At 36.8% G+C, this 14,492-nt stretch overlaps 1 protein-coding gene across 14 annotated transcripts in view; it reads left to right on the plus strand.

The window, feature by feature from the left end:
- The window catches only part of runx1 (RUNX family transcription factor 1), a 121,655-nt gene that overhangs the window by 93,524 nt on the left and 13,639 nt on the right, over window positions 1–14,492 (plus strand). For 11 of the 14 annotated variants that reach the window (XM_058761080.1, XM_058761153.1, XM_058761351.1 and 8 more), the window contains 2 exons: window positions 7,986–8,242; window positions 9,236–9,392. In XM_058761080.1, coding sequence (XP_058617063.1) covers window positions 7,986–8,242; window positions 9,236–9,392 — 414 coding nt within the window. Of the gene's footprint in view, window positions 1–1,073; window positions 2,670–2,809; window positions 2,986–5,479; window positions 6,074–7,985; window positions 8,243–9,235; window positions 9,393–14,492 lie in introns of those variants that run through there. The other 3 variants (XM_058761007.1, XM_058761671.1, XM_058761824.1) reach the window with 3 other exon arrangements.

Genomic DNA, 14,492 nt, shown 5'->3' on the forward strand with positions numbered 1-14,492 from the left:
AGTATATTTTAAAGTATGCTTTATGTAGTAAGTATACAAATATCAGTGTACTACTAGTATACTTGTAAGTGTACTATTTCAATACTCCTTGGGAGTAAATTGGCCCACTTTTTAGTATATGAATGTATACTTTAAGTATAACAGTAGCAAACTTTGAGTACACAACTAGTTTACATCAATGTTTTTATCTTGTACTGCAACTATACTAAAAGTGAACTTATAGGTATACTGATAGTTTACTAATTAAATACTTGTAGTAGCATTTTTAGTACACTTTGAAGTACAGTCTCAGTAAACTACTAGTTTAGTAGTTTTATACTGCAAGTATACTCGTAAGTTTTCTTTAAGTGAACTTTACATCATACTTTAAGTATACTACTATGTCCCTATTCAGGCATTAATTTGTATATATTTTGTTATATGAATATCTGAACATACAAAACATCAAAAGAAAGAACAGGGTATCTGCTTGTAAATAAAAAACATTTTATTCTAGTTTCATGCATTCTTTTTTTAAACTCTTGAATGTGGGTAAGTTTCATAAATAAATAAAAATAAAGAAATAAACAACATTTTGAACAAAAATCTCTACAGAAATTCCCAAAAAACACAAATGAAGAAGAAACCGAAACAACAGATGCTTCCACGTGTAATCTGACACGATCAACTGACATAAAACAGCATCAAAACTGTGTAACATTATGGAAAATGACACATTAAACCAAATTATTTTGTTTTTATCAAAAACTTTATACACTTTGATATGTTTGTATATAATACGAATTTAGTTTAACGTCTCATTTTATTCACTGTATAATATGATTTAAATCTATGTTATTATATCTTATTAACATGGCTTACAGTATATTTTGAAATATGTTGAAGATAATTTGCACATTTTTTCCAGTGAATTTACTGTACAAACCCTGTTTGTTTTTGTTTTTTTTTCCTCTTAAATGAAATTTCCTTCAGTAAATCATGCATTGCAGTGTATTCAGCTCCTGATGGGTTTGCTCAGTAGTTTTGGCAGCATTGATTGTGGGCCCCAGGAAGCGATTATTGATCCTGTGTGCCCAGCAGTGCTGGCCCCGGGGTGGCCCGTCTCTGGGGGCCCGTAGGGGACAGACTGCCTGCGGGCAATGGGGAAAACGACATCTAAATCTGTGCCGTTAGTGTGCATGTAAAAATTAAAAGGCTAAGACTGTAGAGATGTGTATCTTTCGATAGTTCGCTAGACAGCCATGTGGTCTGTTGAGTCTGTTGTGTCTTTCCACATCTATGTGGTATCGGCAGTGACAGCCTGTCAAACACACCCCAGTTCTGATCTTACGACCGGCACGACTTACTGTGGCTTACCAACCTTTTCCTGCTCCCCACCCAGACAGCCGAAGTCCTCCGAACCCTTTGAAACTCGATCTGTGGTCTGAATTGAGTCTTTGCCAGTGTGAGTTTGAAATCTCTGATGCCAGCTTTTATATGGAGACCAAAATAGACATAGACACCAATCAACAACCGCTACGGTCACTGGCAGATCCACCGTTCACTACATAGGCAGCAAGGTCATGGGTCATACATTTACATTTATGCACAAGTCATGAGTTTAGTTTACAGGTAATGCATATACTGAAAAAAATGTGCACCTTCAATGATATGCAAGAGCGAAATGCATTTTACATTCACAATTTATCCATTTGACTGACTTATAATGCATTCCAAATATACATTGTATATTCATGAAGTCACTGGGAATCAAAAACCCATGACTTTGGCATTGTGCATAAATGTAAATGCATACTGTAAATGTAAATAGAACTTTGTGACTGATTCAATGGCATGATACTCCAATAAGCATAAGATACATAACACAGATATTGGATAAAATAGTCAATTAGATAGAATTATTTTTATGACTATATTTCTGTATTCAACCGTTCAAAAGTTTGGGGTTGGTAAGATTTGTTTTAATGTTCTTAAAAGATGGATTTTTTTGCTCACTAAGGCTCTATTTATTTGATCAAAAATACAGAAAAAGCAGTAAAAATTGTGAAATATTATTACAATTTAAAAATCTTCTATGTGAGTTCTGTGTTTTCTATGTGAATATCTGTTTAAATGTAATTGATTTCTGTGATCAAAGCATCATTACTCCAGTCTTCAGAAATCATTCTAATATCTGCTGCTCAAGAAACATTTCTGATTATTATCAATGTAGAAAATATTTTTTTGTAGAAACTGATACATTTTATTTTTCAGCATTCTTTGATAATTAGAGAGTTTAAAAGAACAGCATTCATTTGACATCTTTTGTAACATTATCATTGTCTTTATTGTCACTTTTGATCAATCTTTACTGAATAAAATTAAATTACTTTTTAAAGAATTTTTTTGAGTTCTCTAGTTCTGTAAAAAACCATGTACATGGTTTAAAGAACCCAGAAACCAATCAGAAGAACCTATAATGTAACATCCACAACTCAACGTTCAGTAATGAAAGTCAAAAATTAATTTTTGTATTTTGCCTTCATTTTTTTAAGTTATACCTTCGTTTTTCCTGAGCTTTTTCTTCGTACACTTCACCTGCTCCCTCATGCGTAATTTCACCGTTTTCACTGCATGGAGATGGAGAAAGCAAGAGACGGGGGAAATCAGTGGCTAAATGAAATTAGCAGGTTAGAAGTGCCCCGGGGCAGTGAGACGGGCCTGTCTCCTGAGGCCATGCTTACTGATGGGATATATTAGTCATGACTGCATGTCAACTTTTCCTCCGTCACCTCTTCTCTGAATCTGTGTTTTGTGTAATATGGAGCAGGGCGGCGGGAGACGTGAGGCTATAAATGCAGCGAGGTGAAGGAGGGAATCCGTATTTCCAATCCTGGATTGAATCAGAACGGCTCGAAATGAATCCAGGCCCCTTCAAAGCGTCCGGACCGCTCTCGTGGGCCATGTACTTCATGAGGAAGGGCCGAAACAGCAACGCACTGTTTGGTAAAGACAAAACTGTTGTGGTTGGTCGTTCCCCTGTCGTATTTGTCACACTTTCGTTCTCCATGAATCACATCATCCATCGTTTTTTTTTTTTCTGCTCTGTAGTTTCTCTTGTTTTATCGCTTTAGAATGTGAAAGAGGAACTGTTGAAATAGGGAACAACAACTTCACGTACCTTCATTATGTGTGTGTGTGTGTGTGCACCATCAGGCCTTTGTTTTTCAAGATAATTTTATATTCTTTCATTTGGTTAACGCTTATTATTAGTGTTAACCAAATACTAGTGACAATATGCTGACATTAATGATGACAGTCTGATATGTATCATTTGACACCATCATTTGTATTAAAACATGTTGCTGCTCCACAGCAGTTCCCTTGTGGAAATGTTTTTAATTATAATAACTGTATTAAGTTTAGAGGAAATATTTGTGAGGGAAGAAACTAGGTGTATCAAACCGTTTGCTGTGTTTGTGTAGAATTGTATTTTATTCAGCGTGTGCTTCCTCCATGGCTCGACCGAACATGATCAGATATTTGTAACCCTGCAACGCTTGTCAATATATTTTATAGCCGACTACAAGCGCTATTGATTGCTCAACTTTCAGAGATCAGATTACTCCAAATCAGTAAAACACAAGACCGAGATCCTGCACATCCAAGACCTGCGGTGCCTTTGTTCTAGAAAATCATTTATGATTGGCGTGTATGTTATATTATTTTCCCTGGAATTGATCTTTGCTTTCAGATTCAACCATTATATCTTCTGACTATACTGAGCCAAAATTATTATTTATAATAAATGTATTCAGACACTGCAGCATATATATATATATATATATATATATGACTACTAGTAGTTTTTCATATCAAATAGCCAAAATGATTATAATTGTTTTATATTATTTAGTTACAAACATGATTAGATTGAAGAGTTTAATTGAAAAATTAAATTCTTGTTCTTCACTAAAAATAGATGATTTGACATTTTATCACACAAGAAGCCACTTTATTTTCAGATTAACTGAAATGCATCATATTCGTTTACAATAAGATCAATTTCAGAGCTGAAATATAAAAGACTGACTCAAGTATGCTTTATGTAATAAGCAGGATGACTTGCACAGAGGCTGCGTTTTCATTAGTGTGACCGATATCAGGATTTGCATTTTGTTTTGTGTTTCATGTTCAGTAAAGACAACAAGGAAGATGAGACGTGAATAACACGCATCTCATAATGCAGCTCTTTACATTTTAACAAATGAATCAGGCCCTGTAACCGGAGCAGAACAAGATCTCTTAGTCCTCTGTGTTATTGTTATGAATGACTCTGCACAGTTTGATATGACTAATGCAACTTTATCTTGGGAATTTGCAACATTTGCAGCTTTACAGTCCTCATCCAAATGAATCTCAAATATGGTTAAATAATTTAGTTTTTTATTATAACTTTTGAAGAGTCCATCAGATATTTAAATTCAACATGTTCTACTGAAACTGGTTTTGGCATCAAACGTGATTATTGACTGCAGAATTTAAATTTCCTGTAATTAGCCAGACTTCCCATCCAGGGTTTACTCTGAGCATGAACTATTCTGAACTGGAAGAGTGCATTTCTCAAAACAAGGTGTCAAGCTATTATTATACTCATTTCAGCACTGCACTTTTGGCAAGAATTGGCAGTGTTTTGTGAAGGCATGCGCTTTCGTATGAATTCACATTCTGTTCATTTTACTGAAAGATGACGAAACATTTCTGTGTTGCTTGCCATTTCCACTTCATGCATGCAGCACGAGGATCTAACAGACTCTATATGGCTGATGTAGATCGTCTGCTGCCCCCTTTTGGCTACAAAACACAGATTAGATCATTACCAAGTTACTCGGTTTCGATCAGGCAGACATTATTTCTTTTACTTATCCTCTTTTGTGTGTGTCTTTTTTCCTTCTCTTTAGAAGAAAAAAATACTGTAGATTTTCCAGTTATTTTTTTTTTTTCTATTTTCTATTTTGACTGGAATTCATAGTTCTTGCTTTTTGTTATTTAATTTTTAATTTAAAAAAAAAATTTTTTTTTTACTGAATTTGTGTCAGCAAAGTTTTTTGATGTTCCTGTAATGAAATTTTTGTTTGCATGATTTACTAGCATCACATTAGTTTCCTGGCGAACAGCATGGTGCTCTGGAGTTTTCGTCGTGTTCTGCTGATATCATGTTCCTTCTGATAAAATAAAAACAACATCTGCTGGTACAAAACAAACTTCTATATTATATGTGTTCCTTATACCTTTTTTTAATTGTTTATATGATTTCTTAAAATAATAGATTAGATTATAATCTAATTAAACAAACTGTTTTTGCTTTAGTTTAGCCTACATTTTAGCTGCCATGTGATAAGTAACTTAAATCCAAACAATTCAACAGCGAACCATTTGACGCGAGCGCGCGAGGAATTCCATTGACTGCTCAGATCCACTTTTTCCCCCGGATCGGACCGTTTTCTGATTGGTCGAGCCCGTCGAGGTCTGTCATCGCTGACCAATGAGAACGTTCGGGGGGGGAGGCCTATGCAAATGACCTCTCCTGGCTGGCGTTCCTGCGCTGCCCATTGCCAGTAAAAGCGCGTCTCTGCCGAGAGATTCATTCACAACGCATCATCCTTTCCACTGCGAGCGGCGTCCTGGATTTTGGAAGAACACTTTCTCTTTCTACAGTTTTATTCCGTGTTATAGAACTGAGTGCATGTACTTTTTATACAGTTAAAGACTGAAAGCGAAAGCGCTGGCGTCAGGTGCGCAACTTTACGCACACTTTCTAAAGGATACGCGAGCGCGAGATCATCCTCTCTGATGGCACCTGCTGAAAGAGCAACAACGTCTCCATAAACTGACTTGAGTTCGGTTCAGACTGAACGGCACGGTTTGCACCTCACCAAACGGATAGTAAGACGCGCAAACTTTCCACGTCGCGCTTGAGCTCGCTACCCTTGATCCGTCTGATCAGCTGCTCGTCTGGAGCCCTGGATCCTGATCCTGACTGAGAGGGTGTTCAAAAGATACCAAATGGTTTTTCTTTGGGACGCCAAATACGGTAAGAGCGTTTCTCAGCTCTGCGTAACGGCGGTTTCGCGAGTCTATTTTTACGCGTCACGTTTCATCATGTCTGAATGTTCATAGCTGTTAATAATCACCGAAACCTTTAACCTTAAGCGAAATCGTGATGTTAATGTGCCATTCCCGGTCCAAAACACTGCAGATTCTCTCTCTCTCTCAACTTCAGTTCACTTTGCTTTATTTGGCACGACTAAAACTATAGTTATATTGCCAAAGCAGTGTAAAATAATGCAAGAACGCAAAAGGATTAAGCAAGTAGTTTTTTCAAACAAAATGGCATTGCATTAAAATTAGAAGTCAATACATAAAAATTACAAAAAGCAATACGTTTATGAATGACTAATTAAATATGTAAAGAGATTCAAAATAAGACTAAATATGAGAGGCAACTCAAAGTAGCTGATCTAGAAATGCATTTAAAAAGTATATAAAAATGACTTCATTGTAACAGAAGTAGGCTACGTTTTTCATGATGAACTTGTTTTTAAATGTCATTTTGATATTTATAATCAGAGATTAAGGAGTGTTAACTGTCCCAAAAATGAAGAAAACATGTTATCAATATTTTAAAAAATGCCAAGTGAATCAGATGGAGTGATGGAAATCATTATGTTGTCAAATGTGTGGCAAAAAAACAAAACAAAACAGAGATGACCTGCATAGACCCTCATGACTGTGTTATTGTCTCTTTTTTTTTTTTATATTGACCTTTTTATATTCATAATCAGGTCAAATTGAATCATCTTGATATTCATGTGTGATATTAAAATATTTTTATTATGAAAAATATGATTGAACAATGATTAGATTGGATTATGAAAATTTAATAAATTCAGAAAGCTTGTAGAAAATGTATGAAACCAATTTTAATATAAAGTTTATATTTTTAAGAGCTTGACGTGTTTTTAGAACAAAAGAAGAAATGATTTAAAAGTCTAGTTTTCGTCCCACGTATTGTGCCGTAAGAATATGTCTTTGCATTGTCATTGTTTTTAAATTGTCTTATGTCTGGACTATGTGTGTAAGTGTATGGCTTCCGGAATGTGTGCTGTTTTGTCCATTCTGTCTGCAAATGCAAATCTGTGTTTCCTACACCTCATCTCACTCACCCCAAACACCCATCATCAAACTCCAGGTTTAGCGTGATGTAGCGGCTGAGTCTGTGTTTATATTGGGCGGTGGGTTTGGAGAGAGCGCAGTGGCTCTCTGTGTGCAGCGCTGTAACGTGTGTAACCGCACTCATGTGGCATCGATTGTGGTTGGCCGAATGACCGCGGGCCGCGGCGCTGTCTGACGGTTTTAATGCTTTCATACGCCTGCGAGGCATTGCTGCTGCTGCACGGGCTCCGGTACAGAAGTCAACCGGGATAACAGCACCAGAAGTTGCTTGGAAAAAGTGTTTTTAAAAATGTAGTACTTTGTGCATGCCAAAAACTGACAACAGCTGCAGAAGATGACATATTGTACAGTAGTGACAAAAAGGAGTGAATGGATGTAAATAAGGGAAGCCATGCATTATGGCGATTTTACTATGTTTAAGTAGTGTTGTAGTGGCCCAACTCAAAGTAAAATTACTATAATAAAAGTCCAAAAGTGTCTTATTGCTTTTAAGATACCAATGTAAATAATTGATTTTACTAGAAATTATTATTCTGCCTAGTAATACAGTGCTGAGCAATGCAACATCTGAGATTGACTTTTTTGCAAAAGTGATGGTTTGTAATACAGTGTGGTCACAGGTGTGCATAGGTAGGCCCTATGATCAATAGTGTCAAATGTTGCTTATTTAATCTAATTTTACACCTTTTTGAAACATCTCAGATTTACTTTTTGCTAAATTGTAAATTTTTACATTTTCTGTTGAGGCCTAATGCACGTTTGTGTTTCAGAACCTGCGCCTGGGCGACGCTTCACGCCTCCCTCGACCACTCTGAGCTCGGGGAAGATGAATGAGGGGTTGCCCCTGGGGGCTCAGGAGAGCAGCGGTGCCGCCCTGGTGGGCAAACTGCGCATGGCTGACCGGAGCATGGTGGAGGTGCTTTCCGACCACCCAGGAGAGCTGGTGCGCACCGACAGCCCCAACTTCCTCTGCTCTGTCCTGCCAACACACTGGCGCTGCAACAAGACGCTGCCCATCGCTTTCAAGGTAACTGACCGCAAACCTCTGGTATCTGTGAATGACATCTTATGGTTTAATAATATTGTGCAATATGAAGAACTATGCATGCATTTTTTTTTTTTCTCAAGGCTCGAGGACTTTTTAAAATCTTACAATCTCACATTGCCCTTTTTTTAATGCACATCCTTAATTAAGCTAATGATTTGGCGGGAAGCGTCAGTAATTGTTGTTAATCTCCTGTTGTCACGGGTGACTGCAACAACTTTCATCATCATCATCTTCTGCATTTGGCAAATGACGGTAAAAATACGAACCACCCAATCTTGCCAAAACCAGAGCATAGTGCTGTGAGGCATGTGTGTGCTCTGAAACAAAGAGCTGAAGAATGTGCTGACATTTACAGTTAATATGCAAATAACCTGCTCATTTAGTTTAGATGTGGAGATATTGTACAAGTAGACATGACGCAGGACAGTAAAGAGGATTTGAATGTTGTTTGGTTTTCGTTTTCTCCATCTGCCCAATGTTTTTGATTAGTAATAAAGTAATTAAATTAGATCTAAGCCTAATAATAGTATATGCACACTAGTGTTTGAAAGTTTGGGGTCAGTAAGATTGTTAAAAATAAACAAATAAACACATTGATACGTAAATAAAAAATAGCGGTTCAAGTAATGATGCTGAAAATTCAGCTATGATCACAGCAATAAATTACATTTTAGAATATAGTCACATAGAAAACAGTTCTTTTTTAAAACCTTTGTATAATTGAGCAAATAAATGCAGTGTTGGTGAGTATAAAAACGTCTTTAAAAAAAAAAAAAAATTTAAATCTTACATATATTAAATCAATGGTTTTTATCATATTGTTAATATTATGTTTTTTTGATTTTGTCGTCTTCATTATTCATCCAACTTTTATCATTGTGGCATAGTGTGGTAATTGATTTGTTTTTAAAATGCAGTTTTGACAAAATTTTAAATGTATCTAACATGTCGTCTTTATTCATTGGTTGACAGGTGGTTGCCCTTGGTGACATCCCTGATGGCACTTTGGTCACAGTGATGGCCGGCAATGATGAGAATTACTCTGCCGAACTCCGCAATGCCACAGCCGCCATCAAGAACCAAGTTGCTCGTTTTAATGACCTGCGTTTCGTTGGCCGCAGCGGACGAGGTAAAATGCATATAACGCTTAAAAAAAAAAAAAAAACAGATTTGCTCCTCACCTAGACATACACATGTTTGAGAAGGAAACAGTTGATGTAGACTCACCACTGAGCCGTGACGGAGATATTTTAATGCCAGTGTCTACGTGTGTACATGCTTGGTTAAATGTGTGTGTTCCTGTGTGTTTTGATATAGAACTCTCACACGTCAGCATAGACCGTTACCTGTCCCTTTCACTTCCTGTGGCACGTGGCCAGTGCAGTCAAATACTGCAGATCTTATCTATTTAAATCACAACGCTTTATGTACACTTGCTAGTCATCCAGCCCTGGCAGAGCGATTTTTGTGGCTTGTATTTTAGATATTTAAAGCAGCCAAAATGTGACTTGAGGAGTGACTTCTTACTGTGAAGTATGAATCGTCCAGCTTCCGTAATGACAGAGTAGTTAGTCAACAGAATGACTGGCTTCTGGGAAAACGAGGGGTCCCGCAGGGCTCTATTCAAGGCCCGATGTGATTTCGCTGATATAGCCCTCAACGCTAACACCACTGCTTTTAACCTACATGTCCGGGCCTGCGATAAATATAGGGATGCATATACACTCCTTTGTCCTGCTCTCTTTTGTCTGCGTCATCATTTGAACACAGCACAATAGAGGCAACAAAGTTGATGTTTGCAGCAGGTGTGCTTGCGTGGTTGCATTGAAAATGGAAACTGAGTTTGTGTACAAAGAAAAGCATAAATGTTTAGTCGGGATTGTTAAACAAAAAATATTTGTCCATTTTACTACATGAAAGTCTTGCTTTTCAGTGCATTTCAGACATGCACATCCTCACAGACTGTTGTTTATCTGAGCAACGCGATGTTTCAGAGCACCAAGAGCAGCTGCGCTCTGCTGCGATGGAAGTGATTATGTTTAGTGTCGGAAAAGAGTGCGGGTCGAGAAAAAACAGCAAGAGCGTGTTAAGTAAGGGAGAAATGTAAACTATGCATATCTACACACACTCTTGCTACTCTGTGTTATGCAGACGAGTAGATAAGACAACAAAGACTGTGTCTGTGTGGCTTTTTGACCATCCATCTTTGTTTTCACAGCATCTTGAGTCACTTGATGTCTTCAGGCACATTTATTTGCACACATTTATAAAATTTCTTGCATTGTGAGTTTGACTTGCCCGTGCACACTAACACACCGTACATTGCTCTACAAAACAGACACATGTAAACAAATTATAAACAAATTCCCCCACATCACACACACACACACACTATGTAGGGACATCCCCTTGAGAAACGCTCTGCACTTCCTCCCTGTTTGGGCATTGAGCCTCTCAGACAGAACGTCTCCCATCCAGACGCTAAACCACTGAACCACAGTCAGTGTGTGTGTGTGTGTGTGTGTGTGTTAGTGCAGAAGGTTTTGTAATAAGTGTGTTAGACAGGAACAGATGAGTCAGTGTTTTGCATTTATATTTCTTGAGAATTCATATACAAAATATTACTATCAAATTATTGCCAAATACTGTATACCAGGGTAATGTAAATGTTTAAAAACGAGTCATATACATGTGGCAGTACCATGGTATCAGATGATATTGACATGTACTATGGTATTTACATGGTACTCAAAATAACACCATGCTAATACCATGCTGCATGTCCAAAAACATGGTATTATCATGGTACTCGGTCCAAATACCATGCTATTATCATGGGACTCAAAGAAACTTCAAAGAAGTACCATGGCACCATTTCCACACAAAAAAACATGAGTAATTTAAGGGATTACTATGGTATTTAAATGATTCTCCAAGGAACTTTGTGGCAGTGCCATGATATCAGATAGTTGGTACTTTGTTGGTAAATACCATGGCATCATGTCCAAAAAACATGTTAGTATGTTTTGTACATGAGCTATTACTGTGTTGCCATGTTCACTTGCAAAAAAAAAAGTACCACGGTGACGCCATGTTATTGGACAAGTACCATGGTTCAGTAATTTTGCAGACAGTATAATTCGAAGGTACCTCAAAGAATACCATACTGTATGTCCAAAAACATATTACTGTATTACTGTAATTATCATATTATTGCATTACTGTGTCCAAATGCATAGTTATGCCATAATTTGACACATACCATGGTACTGAATGACCACATGGTTTTTACATGCAAAATATCATGGTACTTTTCTATAAACTGATTATTCCAAGCGTTTAGTTGTAAAAGGCAGAGTGTTAGCTCAGTATTACAGCATTATAAGTGTGTTTTCCTGGATGTGATGTGATGTTTGTGTTGTTTGTGTGTGAGATCATGGCAGACAGAAGTGGATCGGTGTTGTCACAGCGACTGTGCTCAGAATAGCACCTGGCATCGCACTCGAGCGTTGATCCTTGGCGCGGCCCGTGTTTGTGTGTGCGCCGCACATCTGTGCATATGTGTGTGGTCAGGCCTCGTAGTTTGTCAGATTTTGGGGAACAGCTTGGAGTTTTTCCCAGCTCTATTTTTCTGGCTGAATAGCGAGCAGCGCGTGTGCGTGTAACCGTACCTTGCTTTGGCTGGCGAGCTTGGGCCCATTTAGCGCCGTGTAACTCAAACCCGCTGTTGGCACGCAAGCATTCGCCTCCCTGGGGTCCATCTCATCGTCATAGCGATGAGTGACAGGTGAAGGCATCAGGAATTGTGGGTACAGACCCCAGCTCCCATAATCCTCATAGTCAAATCCGGTTTGTGTCGTTTGGCACATGTGCACGTCTCGCCTCATAATGTCAGTCAAAACATGAGAAACAGCTCATTATGAAACTAAAATCATGCATCTCATTATCATTTGAATGAGTTTGTTGAGTCATAGCAAGAGCAGCCAGAGTGAATTAATATGAACACTGACTTTTAGGGGAGGTTTTTTAAAGCAATTTTATTTTTCAAGACTGTTTTGGAGCAGTATGTTGAGGATTTGTTTCAGAAAATTTCACAGGATTTGTTTCACCTGATTTGGCAACAGTGACAACTAAATGACAATTTTCCAGAAACATTTTCCAGAAACTCAAATCAAATGTGTTTGTGATACACACCCTTTTTCACCCTTGTTTTTTTTTTTTTTTTTTTAAATATAGAAAATCAGATAGGAGTTTAAATGTCAATCAAAAATATTTTCAATACACAAATATCAACAAATATGAAGGAAGGAATTTTATTTCACTATTTACAGGGTATCCGCAGAATTTTTAAAAATATATTTAATTTATGACCCATTTTAAGAGCTGCACAAGTAAAATGAACACAGTATGAGCGAGGTTGGACAATGTCTATGGTAACATACAGTTTTGAGCCATAAAATTACACGATTTACAGTTCAGATACAGGTTTCCACAAAAACAAAAATCTTATACAACAGTGTTTCAGGCTATAGACCGTTTTTATGAAAAGGGATAAATCAAGCATATAAATTATATAAATTTAAAACATATAAATATTACTGTCTTAATTGTTTAGATTTTTAGAAGGCACATCAACTTCTTTCTCGTTTACAGCCATGTGTTTGCTGCGTGAAAACATGAGTTGATATCTGCATCGATCTGACCATAAACAGTAAGAAAGGCTTATTGGAAATGCAAATTCATTCTCTGCCACGAGGTGGCGCTTTAGGAGCGCTGAGATATTGCGGTTTCCCCGGAAACGCAAGCAGCATTGCGCTCATAAACGCTGCTTTATCAAGAATTATAGGTAAAATTAAATTAAAATGCCAACCACACGTTTCTGAGGACAGTCGGTTCCCTTCAGATACATTCACATAAAGACATCCGCGCCGCGTTTTGACTTGAAACATGCAGCGCTCATATTTATTCAATGACATCATTGCCTTTTGAAGTTTAATCCTGTCGTATCACGACTCTTGTCTTTCCGTCCTGTAAGACCTCTTGAAATTATAATTAAGACATTTCTTATACCATTTAACGTATTTAAAACTTTTTATGGTCTTAAGTTTGATACAACTCACCTTTAGAGTTTTTAAGGACCCGCGGGAGATCTGTATTTAAGGAGCCCGTCGGGCAGGCGGTGATACATTCTGGTAGCCCGACTGGAAAACACAATAGCCCCGGGACGTCGGGCTAGCGATTTTGCGAGCCCTGCCTTTATTCTGCAAAGACGCATTCAATTGATCAAAAGTGACAGTAAAGACATTTATAATGTTACAAAAGATTTCAAATTTATTTGAACTTTCTATTCATCAAAGAATCCTGAAAAATAAAATGTATCACAGTTTCCACAAAAATATTCAGCAGCACAACTGTTTTCAACTTTGATTATAATCAGAAATGTCTCTTAAGCAACTCAGCATATTAGCATGATTTCTGAGACACTGAAGCCTGGAGTAATGATGCTGAAAATTCAGCTTTGATCACAGCGATTAATTACTTTTTAACATACATTCAAATAGATAACAGTAGTTTAAAATCATAATAATATTTAACAATTTATACTGTATTTTAATAAATGCTGCCTTGATGAGCAGAAGAGACTCCTTTCAAAAACATTAATAACTCTTAATGATCACAAACGTTTCAGTGGTTCTTCTAATAACTCATAAATCAAATTACTGACCATAATATAGATAGTTTTCTATGGAGTTGTAGAATAAAACGTCAAAATCCCCAATTATGTTTTACAAATAAAATTAAGCTAGTTTTTGTACCATTAAAAGTTTTTGCATTTAAACATAATTTTTTATGACAATTAAGCATGCTTTATGATGTTTAATGTGTCCTGATGTTTATTGTAATTTTCATTATGCTTGTAATTTCATTACTCAAATACAATGATTTAAATAAAATTATTCTAAATCAAAGTAGTACTTAAAAATGACACCCAATAATGTGTATACTTGGTTAATTTATTTTATATTTTATTTTGAATTTGTTTGGCATGTTTTTTGGCATTACAGTATACAGTTTAAGACTTTTTGCATTAAGGTGTTGAGAATTTGGCTGTGAAATGTGTTTAACTGTCATGAAAATAATGTCAATTGCAAACAATTCTAAATGTCCTAAAAAATGACTTGCATATGTTTTTCTTTTGACTTTGGGGTGAAATGCAATCTTGGCTGAT

This window comes from Onychostoma macrolepis, chromosome 01, assembly GCF_012432095.1.
Source record: "Onychostoma macrolepis isolate SWU-2019 chromosome 01, ASM1243209v1, whole genome shotgun sequence".
NCBI classification, from domain to species: Eukaryota; Metazoa; Chordata; class Actinopteri; order Cypriniformes; family Cyprinidae; genus Onychostoma; species Onychostoma macrolepis.